Source organism: Saccostrea cucullata, unplaced genomic scaffold (genome assembly GCF_032062105.1).
Source record: "Saccostrea cucullata isolate Sc308-1 unplaced genomic scaffold, CSIRO_AGI_Scuc_v1 ctg8436, whole genome shotgun sequence".
Lineage (NCBI taxonomy): Eukaryota > Metazoa > Mollusca > Bivalvia > Ostreida > Ostreidae > Saccostrea > Saccostrea cuccullata.
Genome location: NW_026926313.1, coordinates 1 through 26,834, shown reverse-complemented (window position 1 = coordinate 26,834; position 26,834 = coordinate 1). Strand labels below are relative to the sequence as shown.

Below are 26,834 nucleotides of genomic sequence, written 5' to 3'. Positions count from 1 at the left end.
AGATATGTGTATTCTAACTGGCAGTGCGCTTCAAAAGGGGGGGGGGGTCGTCTTGAACATAGTACCTTACGTTTGAACGGTAAGGGCTAGGGCTTTCGTATTTCAAATATGTAATCCTTGTGAAAAGAACTTTTATTGGACACGAAGAACTTTGACCCTTTGACCTAGACCTTGGAGAACACATGTGTACATCTTAACCTTTTTTCTGTTTCGTTTCTATGACAACTGTGAGCGACTCATTACAATTATTTTAAAAGTAAAAATCACTTTGACGCATTGCAAGGAATTAACATTGAAAGTTTCAAAACGATTGCTTGAGTAGTTATTGAGAAAATCGAAATTAAAGAATTTTAACATTCCCCTGGTTTCCATGGCAATAATCGATTATTTGAAAATTTTAAATGCAAAGTGCACAACTACAGATACTAATCATTAAAATAAAAAGAGTTTCATGACGAACGTTTAAGGGACCAGAGAGAACACTCTAGGACAAAATTCGTCGCTTTTTACAGGTTTCCATGGCAACGGTAGACATATTGGAACTGAACGACCTCACTGCACAACTACAACCAGTGATCGTCCTTTGAGGAAAGTTTCAGGAAGATTGCCCCAGCCATCTCCGAGAAACAGCCTGGATAAAAAAAACATGCGTACAATATCAATATGTCGTCCCCGACTTCGTTCGGGGCGACATAATAATAAGAAACAGAGTAAAAACAATATGTTCCCCAACTTCGTTTGGGGAACATAATTATGTTATAAAGGAATACTGTAATATTTAGCCGGCCTTTATATATAAATATAAATTTATCAATTTATCAGAATAATTTATCTATATGTTACAAAAAGAATGGTGAAAAATTAGTTTCCGACATCGCTCATCATAAGGTGTTTTCACAAAAAAAGACCGAAAGTGACATAAGAAAATAATTTTGTCCTAGAAGTCTTTCAGGGCAGGCCGTCCCTAAATAAATAAATGATAGATTGGATGTAAGGAATAATTTAAGATCAGGCACGTAGCATCGATTTTGAAAGTGGGGTGAGGGGGCAGCCACAGAATTTTTTTTAACTTCCCTAAAAAACTTAACAAGCAAAAAAAAAATTAAAGGATAATTGCCCAAAGTCGAAAATCCTAACGTTTTCAACTACCCATCCATTTAATATCCATTATTTAAGCTTACAATACCATATATCATCCCTCATATTACTTTACTTTAGTATAAAGTGTGGGGGGCGACCAACATTTCAGTGAACATTTTCAATACTGTGGTTTCATCAATTTTGGTTGGCATCAATTTTCGTGGATTTTGTAAAAAAGACATTTTCGAGGATACGTAATTTCGTGGACAAAAGCATTGCCTACACAAATGTATGTTATATTTCGTAATTCGACGAACATTTGAATTTGTGGATCTGCTCAACAACGAAATCCACGAAAATTGGTGCTCAACGAATATTGATGAAACCACAGTAGTTAAAGTATTGTTGCCCCCCCCCCCCCCCCCCCCGTTGCTACGTCCCTGAAGATAAAAAAAAATTAGGGGCACCCTGCCATAGGGTTGAATTCACAAACACACACACCCTCACATACACAAAATAAGGAAACCTGATTTTAATAATGTGTTATTAGTTTAGTAAATATTGTTTTAAAAAACATAAAGGGTGGAGTGGGGGGTGCGCACACTAGAGGCACCTGCACTGGATCTGCCTCTGATTTAGCGGCATTCTTGCATTAGAAGTTTGCTAATATGCTGCTCTCAGAAGTATTTGTTCAACGAAGTATAGGTATTGCTAAAAAATACACAAGTGTCGAAAATAGTTGAAAATGTTGAAAAGCAGAAATTAAGATGAAAGGGAAAAATGAAACTTCAACATTGTCTAGTGATTGTCAATAAACACGCTGTATAGATTATTGAAAATAAATCCATTTATTATTTCTTATAAAAACTTTGCAAAGCCAATTGATGATCGTGATAACATTTTGTTAAAACATGAGAATGATTACTCTTGAGAAAAAGAATATCTTCACAAGTCCGTGCGTAAAATATCATGTGGTACTCTCTTCAGAGGTGTTCTGTATGGAAAACCGGTACTGTCTTACATATGAGGAATAAACATTATACGCAGTGTTTTCTACGCCTGTGCACCTAAAACTTGACAGGTAAAAAATATGTATTTATTTTTTTTAAGTCATGTTCGGAGGAATTGTAAGTTTCTGCCATTTAGATTTTTACCACCCCCCCCCCCTTTCCTCACCAACGCACACATTAATTCTGGGTCTGTAGATCTATTAAATTGTGTGCGGATTATAACTCATTCATTTGTTTATGAAATTCCCACCTTTTTGATTTGTAAATATTAAAATATTTTAACTGCTAGACTGAAAAATATTTCGTGTATCCTTTATATTTCCAAACAAGAGGCCCACGGGCCTTATAGGTCACCTGAGTATTGTGTAACAACTTTCAAACAATTAAAGTTGGTTCGTGTTTTAAACCAGAGGCCATGAAATTCACAATTTTGAAAGAGACACCATTGCTTATCATAATTAAAAATACTCTACTTACTCAATACCCAGAGGTAGATCAGAGTTACATAGAGAAAATGTTCTTCCACTTTATAACCAGTTGTGCACCTCACTCAAAAAGAACCACTGACCTTGGGGCCACATATTTCAAAATTTTGCAAATATTATCATAAAATGGTTGATTAATACCACAAAGCAGGTTTCAAAGCATTAATTTATTTTCAGATTATGTACCCCCTCCCCCCCCCCTCGGGGCATAAAAAAACAATTTTGCTAGATGCACCTTTCTTCATCATAAATATATATACTTGGATCATTGGCATAAAATTCACAATTATGGAAAAGGCACTCTTGCTTTTCATAACTATGTGCTTAGTTAGTTTATTTAATACCCAGGAGCAGAGAAGAAGATTTTCAAAGAAATAATGCATTTTCACTATATAATTTATAGAGCCCCGCCCTAACACCAGAACCCCTGACCCTGGGGCCATAAAATTCACAAATTTGGAAGAGGCACTCTTGTTCATCATAACTATGTACTTAGTTATTAGTTTATTTAATACCCAGAAGCAGAGAAGAAGAGATTCAAAGAATAAATGCATTTTCACTATATAATCTATAGAGCCCCGCCCTAACACCAGAACCCCTGACCCTGGGGCCATGAATTTCACAATTTTGGTAGAGGACTCAATGCTTATTACATTCATGCTAACAGTTTGCCTGCTCGATGTCCATGAGTAAAGAAGAAGATTTTTAAAGATTGCATTAATTTTAGTGGTTTTGGCCCCACCCCTCAGGCCCCAGGGGGGCGGAGACCATGACCATAATTTTTGTTCCCCTTCACCCATAAATGCTGTATACCAAATTTGGTTGAAATTGGTTCAGTGGTTTCAGAGAAGAAGCTGAAAATGTTCAAATGTTAACACACGACACACGACGCACGACGACGGACGAAAACGGATAGCAATAGGTCACCTGAGTTACTCAGGTGACCTAAAAACAGTGTCATTATTCACCCCATGCAGACAGACATTCTTATAGATGCAGTGAATCAATCGAATTTCCTTTTTATTCACTGTCTTTTGTATAGCGTAATAACATGTTACCATTCTTCGCAATTTTTCTGTATTTATATGAAATTTAGAAGAAAAAGATAATAAATTTTGACTTTGCAGTAGCATTGAGGTAACGTATTATTGTTCCAGATATAGTTTTTTTTAAATTAATTTTCACATATATGGTATTAAACCAAAGATATATCGTTTTATGCTGAAATCAAGCAAAGAAAATACATCTTGACCTATTGAGAGCAATGCATGTTCAATAATAATAATTTCTAATGAATTCTACGGTCTTATCAAATGACTCTTGTATGGATTACAAGTAAATTTTTTGTTTGAGAAAATAATTGTTTCTAGAAAGACTGAATGGATGTCGCCCGCTAGCTGTTCAGGTTTCCCCCTGATGTCATAAAAAAGTGAAATGTTAAGCAAACACTCACTCATAATGCTAAACACCACTGCCGAATCCATAATCTATATACATGTAACTATTAAAAATTATTAATAATTAAAAGAGACGATGAGAAAAAAAAATAATGCGCATGTGCAAATATTACCGGGTAAATATTATGTAAAGTTCTATTAATTACCTTGGTAATATTACAAAAGAACAAGAGGCCCACGGGCCTTATAGGTCACCTGAGTATTGTGTAACAACTTTCAAACAATTAAATTTAGTTCATGTTTTAAACCAGAGGCCATGAAATTCACAATTTACAATTTTGAAAGAGGCACCCTTGCTTATCATAATTATAAACTAAGCATGCTTACTCTTTTTACTTAATACCCAGACGTAGATCAGAGTTACAAAGAGAAAATGCACTACCACTTTATACCCAGTTGTGCACTTCACCCTAAAGGAACCAGTGACCCATGGGCCACATATTTCAAAATTCTGCAAATGTTATCATAAAATGGTTGATTAAGACAAAAGAGCAGATTTCAAAGCATTAATTTATTTTTAGACTATGTACCCCCCCCCCCTCTGACCCTGGGGGCATAAAAAACCACTTTGATAGATGCACCTTTCTTCATCATAAATATATATATACTTGGATAATTGGCATAAAACCCAGGAGCAAAGGAAAAGATTTTCAAAGAATTTATTTTTACTATATAATCAATAGAGCCCTGCCCTAGCACCATAACCCTTAAACCTGAGGCCTTAAAATTCTAAATTTTGGAAGAGGCACTCTTGCTCATCATAACTAAGTGCTTAGTTAGTTTATTTAATACCTATAAGCAGAGAAGATTTTCAAAGAATAAATGCATTTTCACTATATAATCTATAGAGTCACACCCTTACACCAGAACCCCTGACCCTGGGGCTATATAGTTCACAAATCTTGAAGAGGTAGTCTTGCTCATCATAACTATGTGCTTAATTAGTTTATTTAACACACAGGAGCAGAAAAGAAGATTTTCAAAGAAACAATGCATTTTCATTACATAATATATAGAGCCCCGTCCTAACACCAGAACCCCTGACCCTGGGGCCATAAAATTCACAAATCTGGAAGAGGTACTCTTGCTCATCATAACTTTGTGCTTAGTTAGCTTATTTAATACCCAGGAGCAGAGAAGAAGATTTTCAAAGAAATTATGCATTTTCAAAATATAATCTATAGAGCCCCGCCCTAACATCAGAACCCCTGACCCTGGGGCCATAAAATTCACAAATCTTGAAGAGGTAGTCTTACTCATCATATCTATGTGCTTAATTAGTTTATTTAATACCCAGGAGCAGAGAAGAAGATTTTCAAAGAATTATTGCATTTTCACTATGTAAGCTATATAGCCCCCCCCCCCCCAAACACCAGAACCCCTGACCCTGGGGCCATAAAATTCACAAATCTGGAATAGGCACTCTTGCTCATCATATCTATGTGCTTAATTAGTTTATTTAATACCCAGGAGCAGAGAAGAAGATTTTCAAAGAAATAATGCATTTTCACTATATAATCTATAGAGCCACGCCCTAACACCAGAACCCCTGACCCTGGGGCCATATAGTTCACAAATCTTGAAGAGGTAGTCTTGCTCATCATAACTATGTGCTTAGTTAGTTTATTTAATACCCAGGAGCAGAGAAGAAGATTTTCAAAGAAATAATGCATTTTCAATACCTACTTATTTAGCCCCGCCCTAGCACTAGAACCCCTGACCCCAGGGTCATTAATTTCACAATTTTGGTAGAGGACTCATTGCTAATTACAATCATGCAAACAGTTTGACTGCTTGATGTCCAGGAGTAAAGAAGAAGATTTTTAAAGATTGCACTAATTTTAGTGGTTTTGGCCCCACCCCTCAGGCCCCAGGGGGGCAGGGATCATGAAATTCACAATTTTTGTTCCCCTTCACCCATAAATGCTTTGTACCAAATTTGGTTTAAATTGGTTCAGTGGTTGCAGAGAAGAAGCTGAAAATGTTGAAATGTTAACGCACGACGAACGACGAACGACGCACGACGCACGACGAACGACGACGGACGAAAACAGATAGCAATAGGTCACCTGAGTTTACTCAGGTGACCTAAAAATCATTTTACGTTCACTCTGAAAACGTTTGACGTTGTTGAAAAACACGACATCATTATGAATTTGTTATCTTTGTATCTTTGATTAAAATGAAAAAAAAAACTACTTAGAGTGGACGTATATCATGTATATAGGACAAAAGTATTCATATGCTATTTGACAACTTTTAACCTTACTCTACCAAAATCCGTGAAAAACTCAAAATGCATAAAAATTGCTGAAAAGGGCCCTTTTTCCATGGGCGCAATCAATTGTGTGACCAGTACTATTTTTACTTTAACATTTAACATCCCCGGGTTGCTATACGTTCCTGGAATTGGCTTAATATATACAGGTTGATTAAGATATCAAATGCATAAAGTTTATGTAATTTATAAATGAATTTATTATTTTAAAACATTATTAATGTCAATAATGAAACGTTACAATGTATCTAATTATTTACGTGTTCAGCGATAAACACACGGGTGCTGAACGGACACGCTGTCATTTTCACTTGTACATGTACCTATGCTTGTTTACACCTGACGCGTTATAATTTCAAATTAAGTTATCTTTTATTAACAAAATATCAAAGTACTATCTGTAATATATTGTAATATACATTTTTGTGAAATTCTCATCAATTAATAAATATTTACCACTTTATTTATGAGAACTCAGATGTGTTGAAATTCACAACGTCATTATGACGTTCCGTAAAATGTACGAAATTCGGCCATATACAAATGCTATTTTGAAGACCTCTTACAGAAAATTTAAAAGAGATACTGAAAAAAGAAAATTGGTTTGAAAAAATATACAGTCTGTAGATATACCTAGAGGTAAAATTGTCCTATTTTGAAAACAGGCGGATTTGTGTACTTTCTGACTCAAGCTCTTTGTTTGCGAAAATACCGCGAAATATTAGTTTTTCGCGTTAACTCTGCAACACAGTAAAATCTCAAATGATGGAGAACCCTGATGTAAATTAATATGTCAAAAAGCAGGGTTGTGGTTAACCACTCGCCCACTTGCCAATGCGATTAAAATTTCAAGTGGGTGATGAAGAAATCAAAATTTGACCACCCACATGGCAAGCGTCTTGTTCCCAGAACATGACTGTGCTTTGTTTGTATTTTTATAATCCATTTCCTTTTTTTTTATAACAAACACTACACTAACCATGACTTTTGGTGTCATGTGCATACTATTATATTTGTATACAATACAAGCACTTGCGTGACCTAGACGTACGCCCTAGTGAAACCAATACTGTGGCGGTTTAGAAAAGCAACATTTTCAAATATTTTGTTGATGAGGTATGTGGGCGCGTAAAACACATTGTGGGCCCCTAAACTTTGAAAAGTAAGGGGCCCACATGGCTCCTAGGATGTAAATGGTTAACCACAACCCTGAATAGCATGCAGAACCATCCCTCTCAAATTTCTCCAACACATTTTGAAATCCTACCCATAATGCTTTGCAGTGCCCCACGGGCATAGGCAGACAACAATGAGACCTGTGGGGTGACAGGTGGGGGTGACGGCGACCCCCTCAAAATAACCGAGAGTGGGGAAACCCTACCTGAGGATGCTGAAATACATCACCAATACGAATCATTTATATTGCAATCTGTTTAATTTGTAGTTCAAACGCAAGTATTCTCAATTCCTGATTTCAAATACAACTAGGTAAAATAAATGACCACAAGGCATAGTCTATACATGCAAACCTGAAGCAGATAAAGGAGAAAGCCTATGCAACATGACAGGGGTGGACCTATGATTCTGGGGGGTGGCAGGGGCAGTCTGAAGAGGGGACTGCCTACCGTTGAGCAGGTGAGGTGGGATAGGGCCTGGGGGTGTGGCTCCAAGAGGACCGTCCCCACCCCTCGGTGGAAAGGGCCCCTGTCCCATCGGTGAACGCCTGCCATCCATCATTGGAAGATATGGGCTATACCCTGGTGGTATGCGCTGAAAAACAAGATGTCTTCTTTAAAATTGCTTGCTTCATACAAAGTAAAACACATTTATCATTGGTAGCACATAATTTCACATCAAAAAGTATTATTCTAGTGAAAGTATTTCTCAAGCATTTTGTTTTAAATATTGTCTAATAATTTCATCATTTTGTACCTGAACAGTTCAGTGAGTTTAATTTAATCAGTTTAGTTTATCTCTTCTGCCTACAAACCTGTGGGGTCTGGTTTCTGGGGCCTGGCGATCCGAGCAGGAACCCAGGAGGTGGGTGTTGGAGTCTGGGGTCAGAGGAAGGGGGGACCTTTTGATCCTCCCCACGAAGCTGTCGCTCCAAATCCTCTGCTGTCATTGCGTGACCTTTTGACCCTGGGAGTAATTGCTGCTCAAGCTCTTCCAATGTTCTTCCTGGGGTGGACACTACTGGGGCACCCTAAGGGGGAAAATACAAGGTATATTCATCAATTGGAAAGAAACTAATGAAAAGAAATCTAAAATACAAAGTACATTTATAGCTTCTCCTGTACAGTCACCTAGTAGATACAGTCACCTACATGTAGTAGATACCTCTTTAAATCAACCGAGATGATGAAATTTTTAATAAAGCCTCATAAAAATGAAAAATACATCATTTGAAAAAAATCAACACACAAAGAGGCCTCTACTAGGCAATGTATTTTTCAGTTCATATAAATTATTTTACCCTCCCCCCTTTCCATCAGAAGTGGGTGTTTGTCATGTTTGTGTGTTCTGTTTTTTTTATATTTAGAACTTTGTTTGAACTTTGAAGCTCAGGGGCTAAAATTGGGGATGATTTTATCAATTCAAAATTGACCTACATGTTAACATAAAGAACAAAGTACACACAGTATCTAATGATTAAATACATGTAAATATAAAGGATGATACACTGGACTATTGGTGTCTCTTTATCTATTTGGCTGATAAGATATTAAACAGGTTTATTCCTCCCATTGAGAAGTGCACCACAGTTTGGCGGGGTAAGATTTATGTACATATTTTCTTTCTTTCTTTTATTCCTTTATAAACTAACAAATTTTGAAGACAAATCATTTTTTTTATCTAAATTTTCAGACATAAAAAAAAAATTAGATTGAAACCCCAACTGACACAATGGACTCAAGATTTTGTGCCCAGGACATCCTGAGATGTGACTTCTGCAAAGACCGAGTTGTACAAATGTACTGTAACTTGTGTCCAATGAGCCTGTGTAAGAATTGTGTGGTGGACCACATCTCCGATGTCTCTAAGAAGCATGATGTGGTGCCAATTGCTTTGAAAAGATCCAAACTTGTGTACCCTCAATGTTCAACTCATACTGAAGAGCACTGCGAAATGCACTGTGAAGATTGCAATACTTTGGTGTGTCAGAAATGTGTCATTTCTGATGAGCATAAGCGACACCATTTCAAAAGTCTACAGGACTTAGTTAACTCCAAGAAAGAAAGCATTGAAAAGGAAAGAAAAAGACTGAAAGAAACGGTTTACTCAACATTTGAAGAAAATATTACTGACATAGAAACCCAGCTAGCTGAAATTGATGGAAAATATGAGAAACTTGCATCAGAGGTCACAAAACATGGAGAAGAATGGCACAGAGAAATTGACAAAGTTATAGAGAAAAACAAAGAAGAAATCAATGAGATGAGAAACCAACACAGAGATGCACTAATCAAACATCTACATGATATGAAGAAACTTGCAGCTGATATCAAACAGTCTATATCCGAAACTGAGGACATTTTACAATCTAAAGAAGTAACCAGATCACTTTCCTATGAGATAAATTCAGATAAATTCAACAAACTTCCATCCAAACTGATAGTCAAGTCTCCTGAGTTTACTGGAAATAATAATCATAAACAATGTTCTCAAATGTTTGGTTCTCTGTCAACATTATCCATTACAGAAGCTGTATCCAGTCTTCCAGTCAAACCACTGCTTGATGAACCAGAGCTCATCACCACCATAGACACTGAGTATAAAAACATATTCAGTGTTACCTGTCTCAGTGATGAAGAAATCTGGACATGTGGAAATGACAAAATCATGAAACTCTACAACCTCCAGGGCAAACTACTGAAGTCAATCCAAACCAAGTCTAAGAATGAACCACAGGACATAGCAGTGACAAGGAGTGGAGATCTAGTTTATACTGACCCTGGTACAAGAACTGTAAACATAGAGAAGAATGACCAGATACAGGAAGTTATAAGACTACAGGGATGGAAACCTTACTTTGTCTGTAGTACCTCCTCTGATGACCTCCTGGTTACCATGAACAGTGATGATGATAAACAATCTAAAGTTGTCCGTTACTCTGGCTCCACAGAGAAACAAACCATTCAGTTTGATAGTGAAGGTAAACCTCTGTATTCATCTGGTGAGCTTAAATACATCAGTAAGAACAAGAACCTGGATATCTGTGTGGCTGACCATAAAGCCCGTGCAGTAGTGGTGGTTAATCAGGCAGGAAAACTCCGATTTAGATACACTGGTCATCCCTCTACTACCAAGAGATCATTTGGTCCAGTCGGTATCACAACAGACAGCCAGAGTCAGATCCTGACAGCAGACCATTACAACGACTGTATCCACATCCTAGATCAGGACGGACAGTTCCTCTGTTACATTGATAACTGTGATCTATACCGTCCATTGGGTTTATGTGTAGACACCAGAGACAACCTCTTTGTGGCTGAGTGTCTCAGTGGTAAAGTGAAGAAAATCAAGTACATGTAAACAGAGTGTTCATTCATCTCATAAGAAATGTTTGTGAAAGATTTTTTTCCATCATAGGAAAGTAACAAGCAGCAGTTCAAATATGTTAATTGTGTAATTCAATCAAAGTACTGAAAGTACTGATAGGCGGAAGCATAGTTGCAAAAATGTAATACGACACTTGTATTAAGGTATTGAAGTAAAAGGGCCTATTAACATGTTGTTGGATTTTAGTATTGAAGATAAGAGATAAATTATCTCTTTTTTGGAGGGGTATAAGAAGTTGTGAAGTCAATAATAAAAGTTGTAAACATTTTGTTTTAGTTAAGTAAACAAGAGGCCCACGGGCCTTATAGGTCACCTGAGTATTTGTAACAACTTTCAAACACTTGAATTTGGATTAAACCAGAGGCCATGAAATTCACAATTCACAATTTTGAAAGAGGCACCATTGCTTATCATAATTATTAACTTAACATGCTTACTCTGTTTACTTAATACCCAGAGGTAGATCAGAGTAACAAAGAGAAAATCCACTTCCACTTTATACCCAGTTGTGCACCTCACCCTAAAGGAACCACTGACCCAGGGGCCACATATTTCAAAATTTTGCAAATTTTAAAACAAAATAGTTGATTAATACCAAAGAGCAGATTTAAAAGCATTAATTTATTTTCAGACTATGTAGCCCCCCCCCCTCCTCTGACCTAGGGGGCATAAAATTCACAATTTTATAGGAGGCACTCTTGCTCATCATAACTATGTGCTTAGTTAGTTTATTTAATACCCAAAAGCAGAGAAGAAGATTTTCAAAGAATAAATGCATTTTCACTATATGATCAATAGAGCCCCCCCCCCCAACACCAGAACCCTTAACCCTGGGGCCATAAATTCACAAATCTGGAAAAGGCAATCTTGCTCATCATAACTATGTGCTTAGTTAGTTTATTTAATACTCAGAAGCAGAGGAGAAGATTTTCAAAGAATTGCATTTTCACTTTGTAATCAATAGAGCCCTGCCCTAACACAAGAACCCCTGACCCTGGGGCCATAAAATTCACAATTTTGGAAAAGGCACTCTTGCTCATCATAACTATGTACTTAGTTAGTTTATTTAATACCCAGAAGCAGAGAAGAAGATTTTCAAAGAAATAATGCATTTTCACTATATAATTCATAGAGCCCCGCCCTAACACCAGAACCCCTGACCCTGGGGCCATAAAATTTACAAATCTGGAAGAGGCACTCTTGCTCATCATAACTATGTACTTAGTTAGTTTATTTAATACCCAGGAGCAGAGAAGAAGATTTTCAAAGAATAAATGCATTTTCACTATATAATTCATAGAGCCCCGCCCTAACACCAGAACCCCTGACCCTGGGGCCATAAAATTCACAAATCTGGAAGAGGCACTCTTGCTCATCATAAATATGTTCTTAGTTAGTTTATTTAATACCCAGAAGCAGAGAAGAAGATTTTCAAAGAATAAATGCATTTTCACTATATAATTCATAGAGCCCCGCCCTAACACCAGAACCCCTGACCCTGGGGCCATAGAATTCACAAATCTGGTGGAGGCACTCTTGCTCATCATAACTATGTACTTAGTTAGTTTATTTAATACCCAGGAGCAGAGAAGAAGATTTTCAAAGAATAAATGCATTTTCACTATATAATTCATAGAGCCCCGCCCTAACACCAGAACCCCTGACCCTGGGGACATAAAATTCACAAATCTGGAAGAGGCACTCTTGCTCATCATAACTATGTACTTAGTTAGTTTATTTAATACCCAGGAGCAGAGAAGAAGATTTTCAAAGAAATAATGCATTTTCACTATATAATCTATATAGCCCCGCCCTAGCACTAGAACCCCTGACCCTGGGGCCATGAATTTCACAATTTTGGTAGAGGACTCAATGTTCATTACATTCATGTCAACAGTTTGCCTGCTTGATGTCCAGGAGTAAAGAAGAAGATTTTTAAAGATTGCACTAATTCTAGTGGTTTTGGCCCCACCCCTCAGGCCCCAGGGGGGTGGGGACCATGAAATTCACAATTTTTGTTCCCCTTCACCTATGGATGCTGTATACCAAATTTGGTTGAAATTGGTTCAGTGGTTTCAGAGAAGAAGCTGAAAATGTTGAAATGTTAACACACGACACACGACGGACGACGGACGACGACGGACGAAAACAGATAGCAATAGGTCACCTGAGTTACTCAGGTGACCTAAAAAGTTTATAAGTGAAAGTAACATCGTAAACTGAAGGAATTATCTACCGTATGTAAAATGATTACTTATGGACAATAGAAAACATAAAATATCACAACTGTTTCTGGTCATTTTGTGTAAATTGAAATAGTAAGAATGAAACAACATGTATTGATTAAAAACAAATTTAAGGAGGTTGTTCATGTTAAAAGTAATAGTTTGTCCAAAACTGAGATTATGGTTTAATAAGACACAAACAATATATACTATATACAAGTAATCATATCCCATGGGTTACTGTTTTTATGCCCCCGGATCGAAAGAACAGGGGTATATTGTTTTTGTCCTTTCTGTCTTTCTGTTTGTCCCACAACTTTAACCTAGCCAATAACTATTGAGTGGTTGGGGCTATGGTTCTCATAATTCATAGGTGTGTTACTTGTGACATGACCTTTCTTTGGGCACCACCAAATTTGACCTCTTCACCTTGGAGTTTGACCTACTTTTATTTCATTTATCAACTTTAACTTTCACCATAACTTTTAAACAGATCGAGACTTTATATTTAAAATGCTTACTCCACTAAATAAGCACTTTCAACTGACACCAAGGACAATGACCTTTTGACCTTGACTGTGACCTATATGCTAAAAATAGATTTTTCGAACTTTCGGTATAACTTTTGAACCATAAGAGATAGAGACCAATACAAGAAGGAACGTGTGCTAAATTTTATTGTCTATGAATACTTTTGTACATGTTTTGAAACAAGTAAACAGTAATAATGAAATCAACTTTGTTCGGTAATATTTGTATATTTTCTTTAAAGTAAATGGACATTTTTTTCAAACTCTCTTGCAATGAGTTACTAATATTTTGAATTTCTGATTACACTGTAATCTTAAGAAAAATTATCAGTTGGTAAGGTAAATTGTATAGGTCCTTAATAATTCAGAAAATACAAAACACAATCTGGTGTAACAAATCACAACTGTAACTGATAAAGCTGCACAATGTTAAGCAGAGCTTGTGGTATAATGTATTTATTACATGTATCATTGTGTTGGTTTTGTATATTACAATTAACAACATGTTGCACAACTTGTTTAACATATGTACAGAATGCTTATAAGTGATAACAAATTTCTAATTAATCATGAAGTAAATGAAAAAAATGAGGAAACATAACAGCAAACCAACAGAAAAATTTCACTATCTTTCTAAAATCGAAGAAAAGGAAACCATGTTCAAATGTGTGCTGTAGTAGAAATCAATAAACAGTAAATTATGTCCAACTTAGACAAATATGATAAACAAAAATTTCAAAAACTGAATGTTGAAACTGAAATCTTCCATCTCATTGTAAAAGACAAGATTTCAAATTATAAAATATTTAGATTTCACAATTGTACTAAGACAACAAAAATATGGATTGCATGAACACAATACAGAACAACTTTCTTTAAATTTAACTGAGGAGAGAACAGAATATGAAAATAAAATTGCAAGTTGATGTCAAAGGAAGACATATTTCTGAAAATATTAACATGCACATTTTTGTAGTTATGCAATTAAATGCACTAACAATATAAGTTTGTTGACTATTTCACTGATTTGTACAATTTTTTGGCATTATTAGTAGCAATTAAAACAAGAATTAATTCAAAGTCTATTAAGCATTTCAAGATGGCTCCAAAGGTACTACAAAAGTCCATCATGCCCAGACTACTGCCTCTTCCAGTAATTTTTCCTACAAAATGTAAATATATAGTAAGTTGAAACATCTCATAATACTTTACAATACATCTGACTATTTATCAAGGAAATGAAGGATTTCAAATTTCCCCCCCCCCCCCCTTTTTTTGGATATTTTGAATCTATTTTCACATTTTGTCTGATAATCTGACTATTGTAAGTATATATATACATGTGTTTGTATGAAAACAGATGAAATGAATACAGTAAAACTCGGTTATAACGAAGTCGCTGGGACCTATGAAATCACTTCGCTATATCCGTAATTCGTTATAACCGTATAAGAAAGTCATTAAATTCATATAGCTGGGGATTCAAACTGACTTCGCTATATCAGTAAATTCGTTATATCCGTGTTCGTACTAAACGAGTTTTACTGTATAAAGAACACAAGATATGGATTGATATAAAGTTACGATAAATGGAGAAATTAAAGAACTTTAAAAAGGAAATTTGTATTTTTGCCAACTTGTAAATTATTATTTTAGGAAGAACATTTGTTACATATATATAATATCAACCGTATGTATCATAATTCTTACACTCATACTTATAATAGATTTTTCTTTATTAAATATCATAAGATTAGTTAAAGTATACTCACCTTCATATGTTGTGGTGGATTTTGTTTCCTTCTGTCATTCAAAAGTGACAGAAGGTGAAGTTTCCACATAGGCCTATTCACCAATCTTAATGGCCTCCCTTTTCCTCCTTGGGGATAAAGGTAAGGCTGTTGTTGATCCCTCTTGTGGGATAAAGTCATCTAGTTTCTTTGCATTCATCTTAAAGTATAAACAGGTAATGTGTTTATAAAATTTCAAGCATATTTCAAACATAGGTAATCAGAGATTACAGAGCTCACCTCAACGTGTGTTGTCTTTAAGTAAGGCAAATTAAGTCACACAATTAACCAACAAAAAGTGTACATCCAAAAATGCAAAATTTATACAAATTTGATACTTTGGAATAGACCTATATAAAAACTAAAAACTAGTTCTTCATCATGAAAATGTAATTAAAATCCAGCATCTGAAGCAAGATTGAGAGTTTTCATCCCTTGATGCATCATTTGTGCAACTGGTTTATATAAGCCTTATAGTTTCTTGGTGATAGACTTGCACCCATAACTTTTACGAGGTCTATTATCTGGAAAATGTATGTCGAATTCAGCATCTGAAGCAAGTCCATTAGTGTGCATCCTAAGATGTATCATCCATGCAAGTTTGGTCAACATAGGGCTTAAAGTTACTTGCAAATGAAACCTGTATAAAAAAATTAACCTTTCCACTTATCCAGAAAATGTAGGTCAGATTCAGCATCCGAAGCCAGTCTAGTAGAATGCACCCTTAGATGTACCATCCATGCAAATTTAGTCTTTATAGGCCTCAAAGTTACTTGGAAATGAATCCTGCACCATCAACTTTAACCTGTTTACTTGTCCAGAAAATGTAGGTCAGATTCAGCATCCGAAGCAAGTCTGGTAGTATGCATCCTAAGTTGTACCATCCATGCAATTTAGTCGTTATAGGGTTCATAGTACTGTACCTTGGAAATGAAACCTGCACCCAAAATTTTAACTTGTTCACTCAACCGGAAAATGTAGGTCAGATTCAGCATCCGAATCAGATTCAGCATCCGAAGCAGGTCTTGTAGTATGCATCCTAAGATGTACCATCCATGCAAGTTTGGTCATTATATGTCTCATAGTTACTTGGAAATGAAACCTGCACCAAAAACTTTAACCTGTTCACTCAACCGGAAAATGTAGGTCAGATTCAGCATCCGAAGCAAGTCTAGTAGATAACATCATAAGATGTACCATCCATGCAAGTTTGGTCATTATAGGGCTCAACGTATCTTCGAAATGAAACCTTCACCAAAAACTTTAACCTGTTCACTCAACCCAAAAATGTAGGTCAGATTCAGCATCCGAAGCAAGGCTGGTGGTATGCATCCTAAGATGTATCATCCATGTAAGTTTGGTCATCATATGTCTCATAGTAACTTGGAAATGAAACCTGCACCAAAAACTTTAACCTGTTCACTCAACCAGAAAATGTAGGTCAGATTCAGCATCCAAAGCAAGTTTAGTAGAATACATCCTAAGATGTACCATCCATGCAAGTTTGGTCATTATAGGGCTCAAAGTATCTTCGAAATGAAACCATCACCAAAAACTTTAACCTGTTCACTCAACCGGAAAATGTTGGTCAGATTCAGCATCCGAAGCAAGGCTGGTAGTATGCATCCTAAGATGTATAATCCATGTAAGTTTGGTCATCATATGTCTCATAGTAACTTGGAAATGAAACCTGCACCATAAACTTTAACCTGTTCACACAACCTGAAAATGTAGGTCAGATTCAGCATTCGAAGCAAGTTTAGTAGAATACATCCTAAGATGTACCATCCATGCAAGTTTGGTCATTATAGGGCTCAAAGTATCTTCAAAATGAAACCATCACCAAAAACTTTAACCTGTTCACTCAACCGGAAAATGTAGGTCAGATTCAGCATCCAAAGCAAGGCTGGTAGTATGCATCCTAAGATGTATCATCCATGTAAGTTTGGTCAACATAGGGCTTATAGTTACTCGGAAATGAGACCTACACCAAAAACTGCACCAAAAATGTTAACCTGCACCAAAAACATTAACCTGGTCATTCCTTTGCTGAAATTGCAGCATCTGAATTTTTGACTGGTACAATGAAACACACTAGCAACATCTTCCATGCATGTCTTATCAATATAGGACATAGAAGTACTTAAAAAGAAAACTGCTCCAAAAAACTTAACCTTAACCCGGGACGCCGACGCCGAAGCCGACACCGACGCCGAGGGTATCACATAAGCTCCCCCCAAATTTGTTGAGGTAAGCTGAAAATAAAATTTATTCACATATCTACATATTTACATATTTACATAGTGCCAGGCTACCTGAGGTAGGTAAATAAAGCTACGTAGGTAATTTTACCTACGTAGCTAAATGTGCTGATTGTACTGGACCTGGTGCTATAATTCCAAATTTTCCTGTAATGTTGTACACGTAAACAAAGTAAAACTCGTTAATTTCTTCTATACAGCAAATTTATTTATATACCTAAGCCTTTGGTTTTATTTCAAGTTACTCCTATTAATTTTATGAAAGCAATGCAGATATAGTTTAGGAGTTACTTAAATTTAGAGTGTGTTACCTTTTATGTCGAAGGAAAGGAATAGCTCTTTGTTGTACATGTACTTCACGTGGGTTTGTTGACAGATTTTCACGATTCGGTTGAACAAATACTGTAATAGATTTCAACAGATAATTGTTATTTATTAATTATGTGAACACAATTTCAACAAGACCCTAGCCATGAGATTAAAAGGAAAATGAAATACAGGTAAACTTCGTTATCTCGACATCGACGGGACAGTCGGAAAATGTCGAGATATCCGAGGTGTCGAGATATCAGAGTTGAGACTCGACGTCGTTTATTTAACTGTAAAACCACAAGTTAACCTAAACTGTACGTACGTGTAACTACAGGTACCTACATGTCTTCAATTAGACTGTAGCTCGTTTATTTCAGCCATCCCTCTATATTTATTAGAAAATCTGAAAGTTATTCACAAATATTATTTACAAACTGTTTTTTTCTCTCGAAAATTCAATTTTTAAAAATTGTTTTTCATCCAGGATTCGATCCGCGTGCCACTAGCTCTGTCAGAACAGGATACAAAATCCGCTCTGTAAACTCGAAACCGGAACGGTACAATGTCGACTTCCGAGATACGGAAAAAATCAACGCTTATATATTTTAAAATTATTTCATTTCCCTTTTTTTTTAATTTCATAATCATTCATCATTCATTTTCTTTCATTTTGAAACCAAATTTAATTCGAATTGCGCAAATAACAAGCTTTATGCATCCATATAGGCTGATGCAATAGTCGTGCATGTCGTAGATTTGTTCAATTCCTGCTGATTCCTGTTGAGTGCATTTTTACCACAATTTCTAATTTAATTTAAATTCAATGTGTTTTTTGTTCATTATAATTTAGTAACTTGTTCTTTTATAGCATGTTTAAAGTTTTGTCAGATTTCGACATAAATGAATTGACGGTTTTACATTTACATGGGACCTATATACTATAGTGTATAGGTCCCTGCATTTATGCAGAATAGAGAAGATTTAGCAATGAAATTACCCAAGCTGGACATTAAATAATTAATGTATTAAAGACGCCGAGGGGGCTTGGGATTCCTCTACAAACACACAGAGCAGTATGTAGTCAAAACATGGGTGTGAAAGATGTGAATTTCTGACGACGTCGAGATACACGGAGTCGTCCGTGCGTGGTGAGCAACCATCTGACAAACAATTAAGTTAAGTAGAGCAGAAAATTGCCCCGATGTCGTCATATACCAGGTAAATTTTGCTCTTGGGACTGTGAAATACGTCGAGATAAGCGGGGTAGTCGACATTACCGAGGTCGACATATCAGAGTTTTTGCAAATCATATATATAGTAAATAATGCCGGGACTGCGAAGGGACGTCGACATATCCTAGGTTGTCGACATATCCGATGTCGAGATACCGAAGTTTACCTGTAACCTAAGTAAACAATATTGGTCATTTTAAACAGATCGTCCTTTAAACTACTAGTATTCGATTCGATGTCGATATTATTTCAGAATCACAATGTCAATGATCAACGATTGCTTAAAAGAGTAGTCTATAATATATGCAAATATATTATATATGTATATATTCAAACAATAATTCCTCAAATAATTAGTCCTTCTGGCCAAACAAGAAATAATAAGTGCGATCAAGACAATGTCACCTATCAAGTTACGATGAGCATGCCTGCTGAGTGGGAAACATATTTCAAGGTTAAACAATATAACAGATAAACTAATCTAACAACGTTTGTTACCTTGTGTATGTCGAAGAAAAGGCTTATCACTTCCAATTAGCTCTTTTGTTTCATTCCACGTGGGTTTGTTGACAAATTCGATTTTCAAAGGCTGTTTTCATCAATGGACGCAATCTTATCATGTTTAAATTACTACGCAAAAATGGTAAAAAGGTTTGTATTTAAATTAAAGACTAATAACTTATAAATAATTACCACTTTTTTCTTGATTAAAAAGATTAAAAGTAAAAGGTAGTTCCATTAGACATTTATTCGTAAATTAGTTCTTACAAAATAAACATCAGCATGAACTATTTTGTCCCTCGTATTATTTCTCTAGATTGCATCAGGACCCCGTGATATTGAACCCCAGCTGTTTAAGAACAAACGACAACTCAGTTGGTAAACAAAGTCTCTCCATGCGTGAAACGTAAACAGTGGAATCCGATCTAGACTGTTATCCATCAATCATAGTAAATAATGTTGTAGTTCAGACAAGTCTTAGCATACACTTCAATTTTGATTAAACAAGATAACAATGGTAGATATTGGGGTTGTAAACTAAGGAGAAATAGTGCCGGTTATGTGCCCTTAGTTCGAGATTCATCTGTTTGGAGTACCATGAATGGGGGCAAAATATTGACATGACGTAGAGAGGTCAGAAAGGTCATCAAATCAAGACAATTGTAATAGGCGCTTCAGCCTAAAAAGGATATTATTTCAAACAAGTTATTATCTGATATCAGCAGTGTATGAATAGTGGACAAATACCTGTCTGGCCTGTGTACAATAAATGTCATATACATGATGTATGTCTATAGCAGTTATCTAAGATAAAGGCAGTTATCATACAATTCTAAAGGGATGGGTATCGCCAAAAGTTTTGTATCGCCATATATATCACATATTTTTCCCATAATATCACGATAATATCATGATATCTTTAAAAGCAGTTTTTACAATGATTTAATATGAAAAGTCATTATTTTTTCCAAAAAATATGCTGGAAATACAAAGTTCTACTTTCTTAAAATTTTTATGTATATAAAATCGATTATGTTTGGACGGTAAGATGCTGTTCTTTTCACTTGTTACAAGATTTTCTATACTTTCTGTAATTGTTATTTGAAAGATTGAACATTGAACAAATAAATGAATAATTTCTGGACTTTATAATATGTACCTAAAGACCGGTATTTAGGTCTCCGTATCACAATATTTATCACTCAAAAAATCATGATATACTGGTATACCGATAAAATCGCACATCCCTACAATTCTATTTTTCTTTCCTCTATATTTCATATATATTAAACACATAAATTCAAGTGTCTGTGTCAATTTAAGATTTTGTCCCAGACAAGTGAGTGTATGAGATAATTATATTCATCATATCCCTGTATTCAAGCTATGAATAATTTTACATATCAATTTAATGACTTTGTGGAAGGTAAGTTTCACACTGAAAAGTAAAACAAATATTTTCTACTTTGGACCATCCTAGTTATTATATGTTTTTATCAAACCTTTGTGTGTGTTGAACTTGAAGCTGCTTTGGCAAACTCAAATAGAGTCTGAAGATTGTTCACTGTGGGGGGCATATGTGTCTCCTTCACCGGGGAACCCCAGATATTCCTACTGGAGGGAGATACCTGGCAAAAAAACAAACAGAATACCTTACAAACCCCGTAATTTCTTCAGAAAAAACATAGTTTGTCATAGATTACAAAGATCAACTTGATGATTGTTATCTATTAAAAGGCAAACTTTGAATATATTCTGGTAATTAACATACAGTCAAACTTCTTTACCTCAAACCTGATGGAACTGAGAAAAAACTTCCAAATCACTTGGACATACCCATGGTATTCAAGATATCTGAGTTTGAGCTACTGAAGTTCAACTGTATCTCTGTATTCTGTCTGGGTAGGACTTTTAGTCACATCATTGTCAATCATAAAACAATAGCAAGGGAATAACGTTTACAAGCTATCCTAGACTTATAGGGGTGATCTGAAAATTCATAGCTATATTAGTTTGGAACATGTACAATGGGATACTCTGGAGTATTTACTGACCAAGTGTTCTGCATCCAGGAGAGCGGGGGGTGAAGCTGGTCCAAACAAATCGTCCAGATTCTGACATTTCTGAAAAATAAATTTCTGTTGTAATATATCTATATATATCAAAATTTTCAGTTTTCCAGGGGCCACAGCACTCACCCGGGCACATTGGCTAGGAAAAGCAAATAATAGATCAGAACTCAAAGTTTAGGGGTGGGGTTGGGGGCTTGAATTTAAACCCCCAACAGATCTTGATTTGAACAGACTAGAATCTACACTACCTGAGGATGGTTACATATAAATATCACTAATCATGAGTTTGAAGTACTTGAAAGGAAGATTTTAAAAGAATTCTCTATATATTCCGAGTATTCCTATGTAAAACTTTCGTCGGCCAATTTGGTCCCAATCTAGCCCTGGCGGTCATGATTTGAACAAACTTGAATCTTCACTACCTGAGAATAATTTCACATAAGTTTCAGCTTTCCTGTCTCAATGGTTCTTGAGAAGATTTTTCCTATATATTCCTATGTAAAACTTTGGTCGGCCATTTTGGCCCCACCCTAGTCCTGGGGGTCTTGATTTGAACAAACTTGAATCTACACTACCTGAAAATAATTTCACATGACTAGTTTCAGCTTTCCTGTCTCAATGGTTCTTGAGAAGAAGATTTTTAAAGATTTTCACTATATATTCCTAAGAAAAAATTTGATCGGACATTATGGCCCCACCCTAGCCCCCGAGAATTGAACAAATTTGAATCTACACTACCTGAGGATGATTCAACATGAGTTTCATCTTTCCTAGCCCTGTGGTTCTTGAGTATAAGATTTTTAATGATTTTTCCTATACATTCCTATGTAGAACTTTGATCGACCATTGTGGCCCCACCCTACCCCCGGGGGTCATGATTTGGACAAACTAAAATCTACACTACTTGACAATGCTTCCACATGAGTTTCATCTTTCCTGGCCCAGTGGTTCTTGAGAAGAAGATTTTTTTTAAATACCATAAATTCTTCTTTTATTCATAATTATCTCCCCTTGGAAAAGGGTGTGACCCTTCATTTGAATAAAACTTAAATCCCTTTACCCTAGGATACTTTGTAGCAAGTTTAGTTGAAACTGGCCAAGTGGTTTTTGAGAAGAGGATGAAAATGTGAAAAGTTTACAACGACGACGACAATGACCATTAAATTACACAACTATAGGCCGGAAATTCCCTGGTCCCCTGGTTTTATGGACAACCCTGAGAATGCAAAAGAACTCAGTAATCAGGACAATAGGTCTCTGTTACCTTGGGTATAGGTCTGTTTTTGCTGACGTTGACAATCGCTGGGTCATCTATCTCCTCATCTTCTACCACCAGCTGACTGATGCTCTGCTCCATGTATTCCTGTTTATAAAAAATAGAAAAAAGTACAGAGGTACAATCCATGAATGTAGATCAAGGTGCCATTTTCACCTTTTATATTAAGAAAATGTAAGATTATTGTTTGACAATTACCAAGGTTCAGATGCCTAGGGCCTAAAAAAATTGGAAGCAAATGTCTAGAAATTGCATGCTAAGACTTAATTCACAGACCATATTGGATATTAAAGTGTTTCATTTTTTTTAATCTTAAGAGTTTTGTGCAATTTCCATTGGAATAGACCTTCTTAACATACTTTACAAACTGTGAAACACTTAAAACATGTCAAATGATCTTTCTTTAAAATACCTTACAAGGATGTCCCTAACAATTGAAATAGAAGGTAACAGTATAAACATTACATAAGTGGATGGGGATCTGGGGTTCTTTCCCCACACAAAACAACTGGAGATTATGTCCTTATGGATACCAAGATGGTAAAATTCTCCTGATCCCTGGTCCCGGGATCATGAAACAGACTTAGACTTGGTCAAAATTTCAATTATCTATAAAATCTTTAAAACTTGTTAAAGGAAACTCATAATTTGCATACAACAGCAGACTGATGATGCAAAATCGGAAGGCATTTTCATTTTGGGCTGCTTGACCTCTAAAAAAATTCAGCATCTAAGGCATTTTTTGACTTAAGCTTAAGATGCTTCATGATCCCGGGGCCTGGTCTTAGGACCAACTCTGCACTAAGTTCCGTGACATTGATGATTTACCTCCTGACTGGCGTAGGTCTTGTACCCAGAATCCCGTGCTGGTCGTCCGTAGAGAATTTTGTCCCCGACCTCGATCACCTCTGACAGTTTCTCATGCTCCTCCTCCCAGTCAAAATCTTCTGTAATATTGAACAAGAGGCCCACGGGCCTTATAGGTCACCTGAGTATTGTGTAACAACTTTCAAACAATTAAATTTGGTTTGTGTTTTAAACCAGAGGCCATGAAATTCAATTCACAATCTACAATTTTGAAAGAGGCACCATTGCTTATCATAATTATTAACTTAGCTTACTCTATTTACTTAATACCCAGAGGTAGATCAGAGTAACAAAAAGAAAATGCACTTCCATTTTATACCCAGTTGTGTACCTCACCCTAAAGGAACCACTGATCCATGGGCCACATACCGGTATTTCAAAATTTTGAAAATGCTGTCATAAAATGGTTGATTAATACCAAAGAGCAGATTTCAAAGCATTAATTTATTTTCAGACTATGTAACCCCCCCCCCTCTCTGACTCTGGGGGCATAAAAAAACACTTTGCTAGATGCCCCATTCTTCATCATAAATGTATGTATACTTGGATCATTGGCACAAAACCCAGAAGCAAAGGAAAATATTTTCAAAGAATTAATGTATTTTTACTATATAATCAATAGAGCCCCGCCCTAACACCAGAACACCTAACCCTGGGGCAATAAAATTCACAATTTTGGAAGAGGCACTGTTGCTCATCATAACTATGTGCTTAGTTAGTTTATTTAATACCCAGAAGCAGAGAAGAAGATTTTCAAAGAATAAATGCATTTTCACTATATAATCAATAGAGCCCCGCCAACACCAGAAACCCTGACCCTGGGGCCATAATTCACAAATCTGGAAGAGGCACTCTTGCTCATCATAACTATGTGCTTAGTTAGTTTATTTAATACCCAGAAGCAGAGAAGAAGATTTTCAAAGAATAAATGCATTTTCACTATATAATCAATAGAGCCCCGTCATAACACCAGAAACCCTGACCCTGGGGCCATAAAATTCACAAATCTGGAAGAGGCACTCTTGCTCATCATAACTATTTGCTTAGTTAATTTATTTAATATCCAGGAGCAGAGAAGAAGATTTTCAAAGAAATAATGCATTTTCACTATATAATCTATAGAGACCCGCCCTAACACCAGAACCCCTAACCCTGGGGCCATAAAATTCACAAATCTGGAAGAGGCACTCTTGCTCATCATAACTATGTGCTTAGTTAGTTTATTTAATACCCAGGAGCAGAGAAGAAGATTTTCAAAGAAATAATGCATATTCACTATATAATCTATTGAGCCCCGCCCTAGCACTAGAACCCCTGACCCTGGGGCCATGAATTTCACAATTTTGGTAGAGGACTCAATGCTCATTACATTCATGCCAACAGTTTGCCTGCTTGATGTCCAGGAGTAAAGAAGAAGATTTTTAAAGATTGCAATAATTTTAGTGGTTTTGGCCCCACCCCTCAGGCCCCAGGGGGGTGGGGACCATGAAATTCACAATTTTTGTTCCCCTCCACCCATAGATGCTGTATACCAAATTTGGTTGAAATTGGTTCAGTGGTTCCAGAGAAGAAGCTGAAAATGTTCAAATGTTAACACACGACACACGACACACGACGCACGACGCACGACGACGGACGAAAACGGATAGCAATAGGTCACCTGAGTTACTCAGGTGACCTAAAAATGTATAACGTAAACTACTATTATACACTGGTTAACAAAACGACATTCAACATATTACAAAGAATCACGACAAACCATCAATATCTCCTCCAAACGTCTCATCGTTCATCAGATCTATGTCTTCTTCTTCAGGGGCCTCCATCAGCTCATTCTCATTACACATCCCTGCCCCGAGGGCCTATAGAAGAGGAAAAACAATTTAGTTACTCTATTGCATGAAAAGGTGTATAGGATCTACCATGATTTGTATTTGATTTTTATCCAACAAGTTCTGTGTTTTTATCCCTGATCCTTGGCGAGGGGATTCAAACAAACAAGGAGTTGGATAAAAATCATATCCAATTATAAATCATGAGAGAATCTTTTTATCCCTTTATTTTTACTTCACAATCAATGTTTTACACCATTTATAAAGGCCTCATTGTTTATCATAACTATAGGCTTAGCATGCTTACTTTGGTTACTTAATACGGAGAGGAAGATCAGAGTAACAAAGAGACAGTACATTTCCACTTTACCTTACATGGCCCCAAAAGAAAGTGCATTGCCAAGCAGTTTTTGATGAATTTGAATTTCACAAGGACCGATATTTTCTTTTTTGTTCAATCTTTTAACACTTCGGAGACTTTTATTTACATGCATAGAATTATGGAACATTGGCCTCATAATATATAACATGAAAAATGTTACATAAATTTTTGAGACAGAGGAAATTCGAAACAAATCATAATTACGTCGCTGTTTCTACACGACATTTTGTATGAAAGAGAAAATGCTAAAGAATATAAACTATAAAATTATATAAAAGGTGATTAAATAAATTGAGTACAGTGTGTTATTTTGAAAATACAAAACTGAAATTTATAAAAATGTGCCTGTGCATGAAAAAAGTTATATTTATCACAAAAAAATATAAGCGTATAAAAAGATGCTTCTAAAAAAATAACGCTTAAAAATTCATTAAAATTATCACTGATATCAATTAAGAAACTCAATCCAACGTACAGGGTGGTGCGAACCCAAACTTGAGAACGTGTCTTCCATTTCTCTCAGGCCATTTTCGATTTATGGCCAGAACTCTCGTTACCAAAAGCATTCCTGAAAAGTTTGATTTTTTCTAATATTCAAAAACTCGTTTCAAAAAAGTAAAATAGACTTTTGAATAATTTTTCATGTTAAATATTCCTTTTAGTTAACTAGATTTTTTACTG

The 26,834-nt window shown here is 35.9% G+C and overlaps 2 protein-coding genes across 2 annotated transcripts; one reads left to right on the top strand and one right to left on the bottom strand.

Moving 5' to 3' along the window:
• Positions 1-7,530: 7,530 nt before the first annotated feature.
• On the bottom strand, positions 7,531-26,687 carry LOC134271362 (uncharacterized). The gene is made up of 9 exons (XM_062753576.1): positions 26,629-26,687; positions 25,699-25,801; positions 23,901-24,019; positions 23,061-23,159; positions 21,779-21,847; positions 21,227-21,352; positions 8,301-8,516; positions 7,840-8,080; positions 7,531-7,700 (listed from the first exon to the last, which is right to left on the bottom strand). The coding sequence occupies exons 1-9, from the start codon at positions 26,665-26,667 to the stop codon at positions 7,546-7,548; spliced, it is 1,167 nt and encodes a 388-aa protein (XP_062609560.1). The 5' UTR covers positions 26,668-26,687; the 3' UTR covers positions 7,531-7,545.
• Positions 9,190-10,929, top strand: LOC134271361 (uncharacterized). Its single transcript, XM_062753575.1, has one exon. It carries the CDS (start codon positions 9,218-9,220, stop codon positions 10,844-10,846), a length of 1,629 nt encoding a protein of 542 aa, XP_062609559.1. The 5' UTR covers positions 9,190-9,217; the 3' UTR covers positions 10,847-10,929.
• Positions 26,688-26,834: the final 147 nt, after the last annotated feature.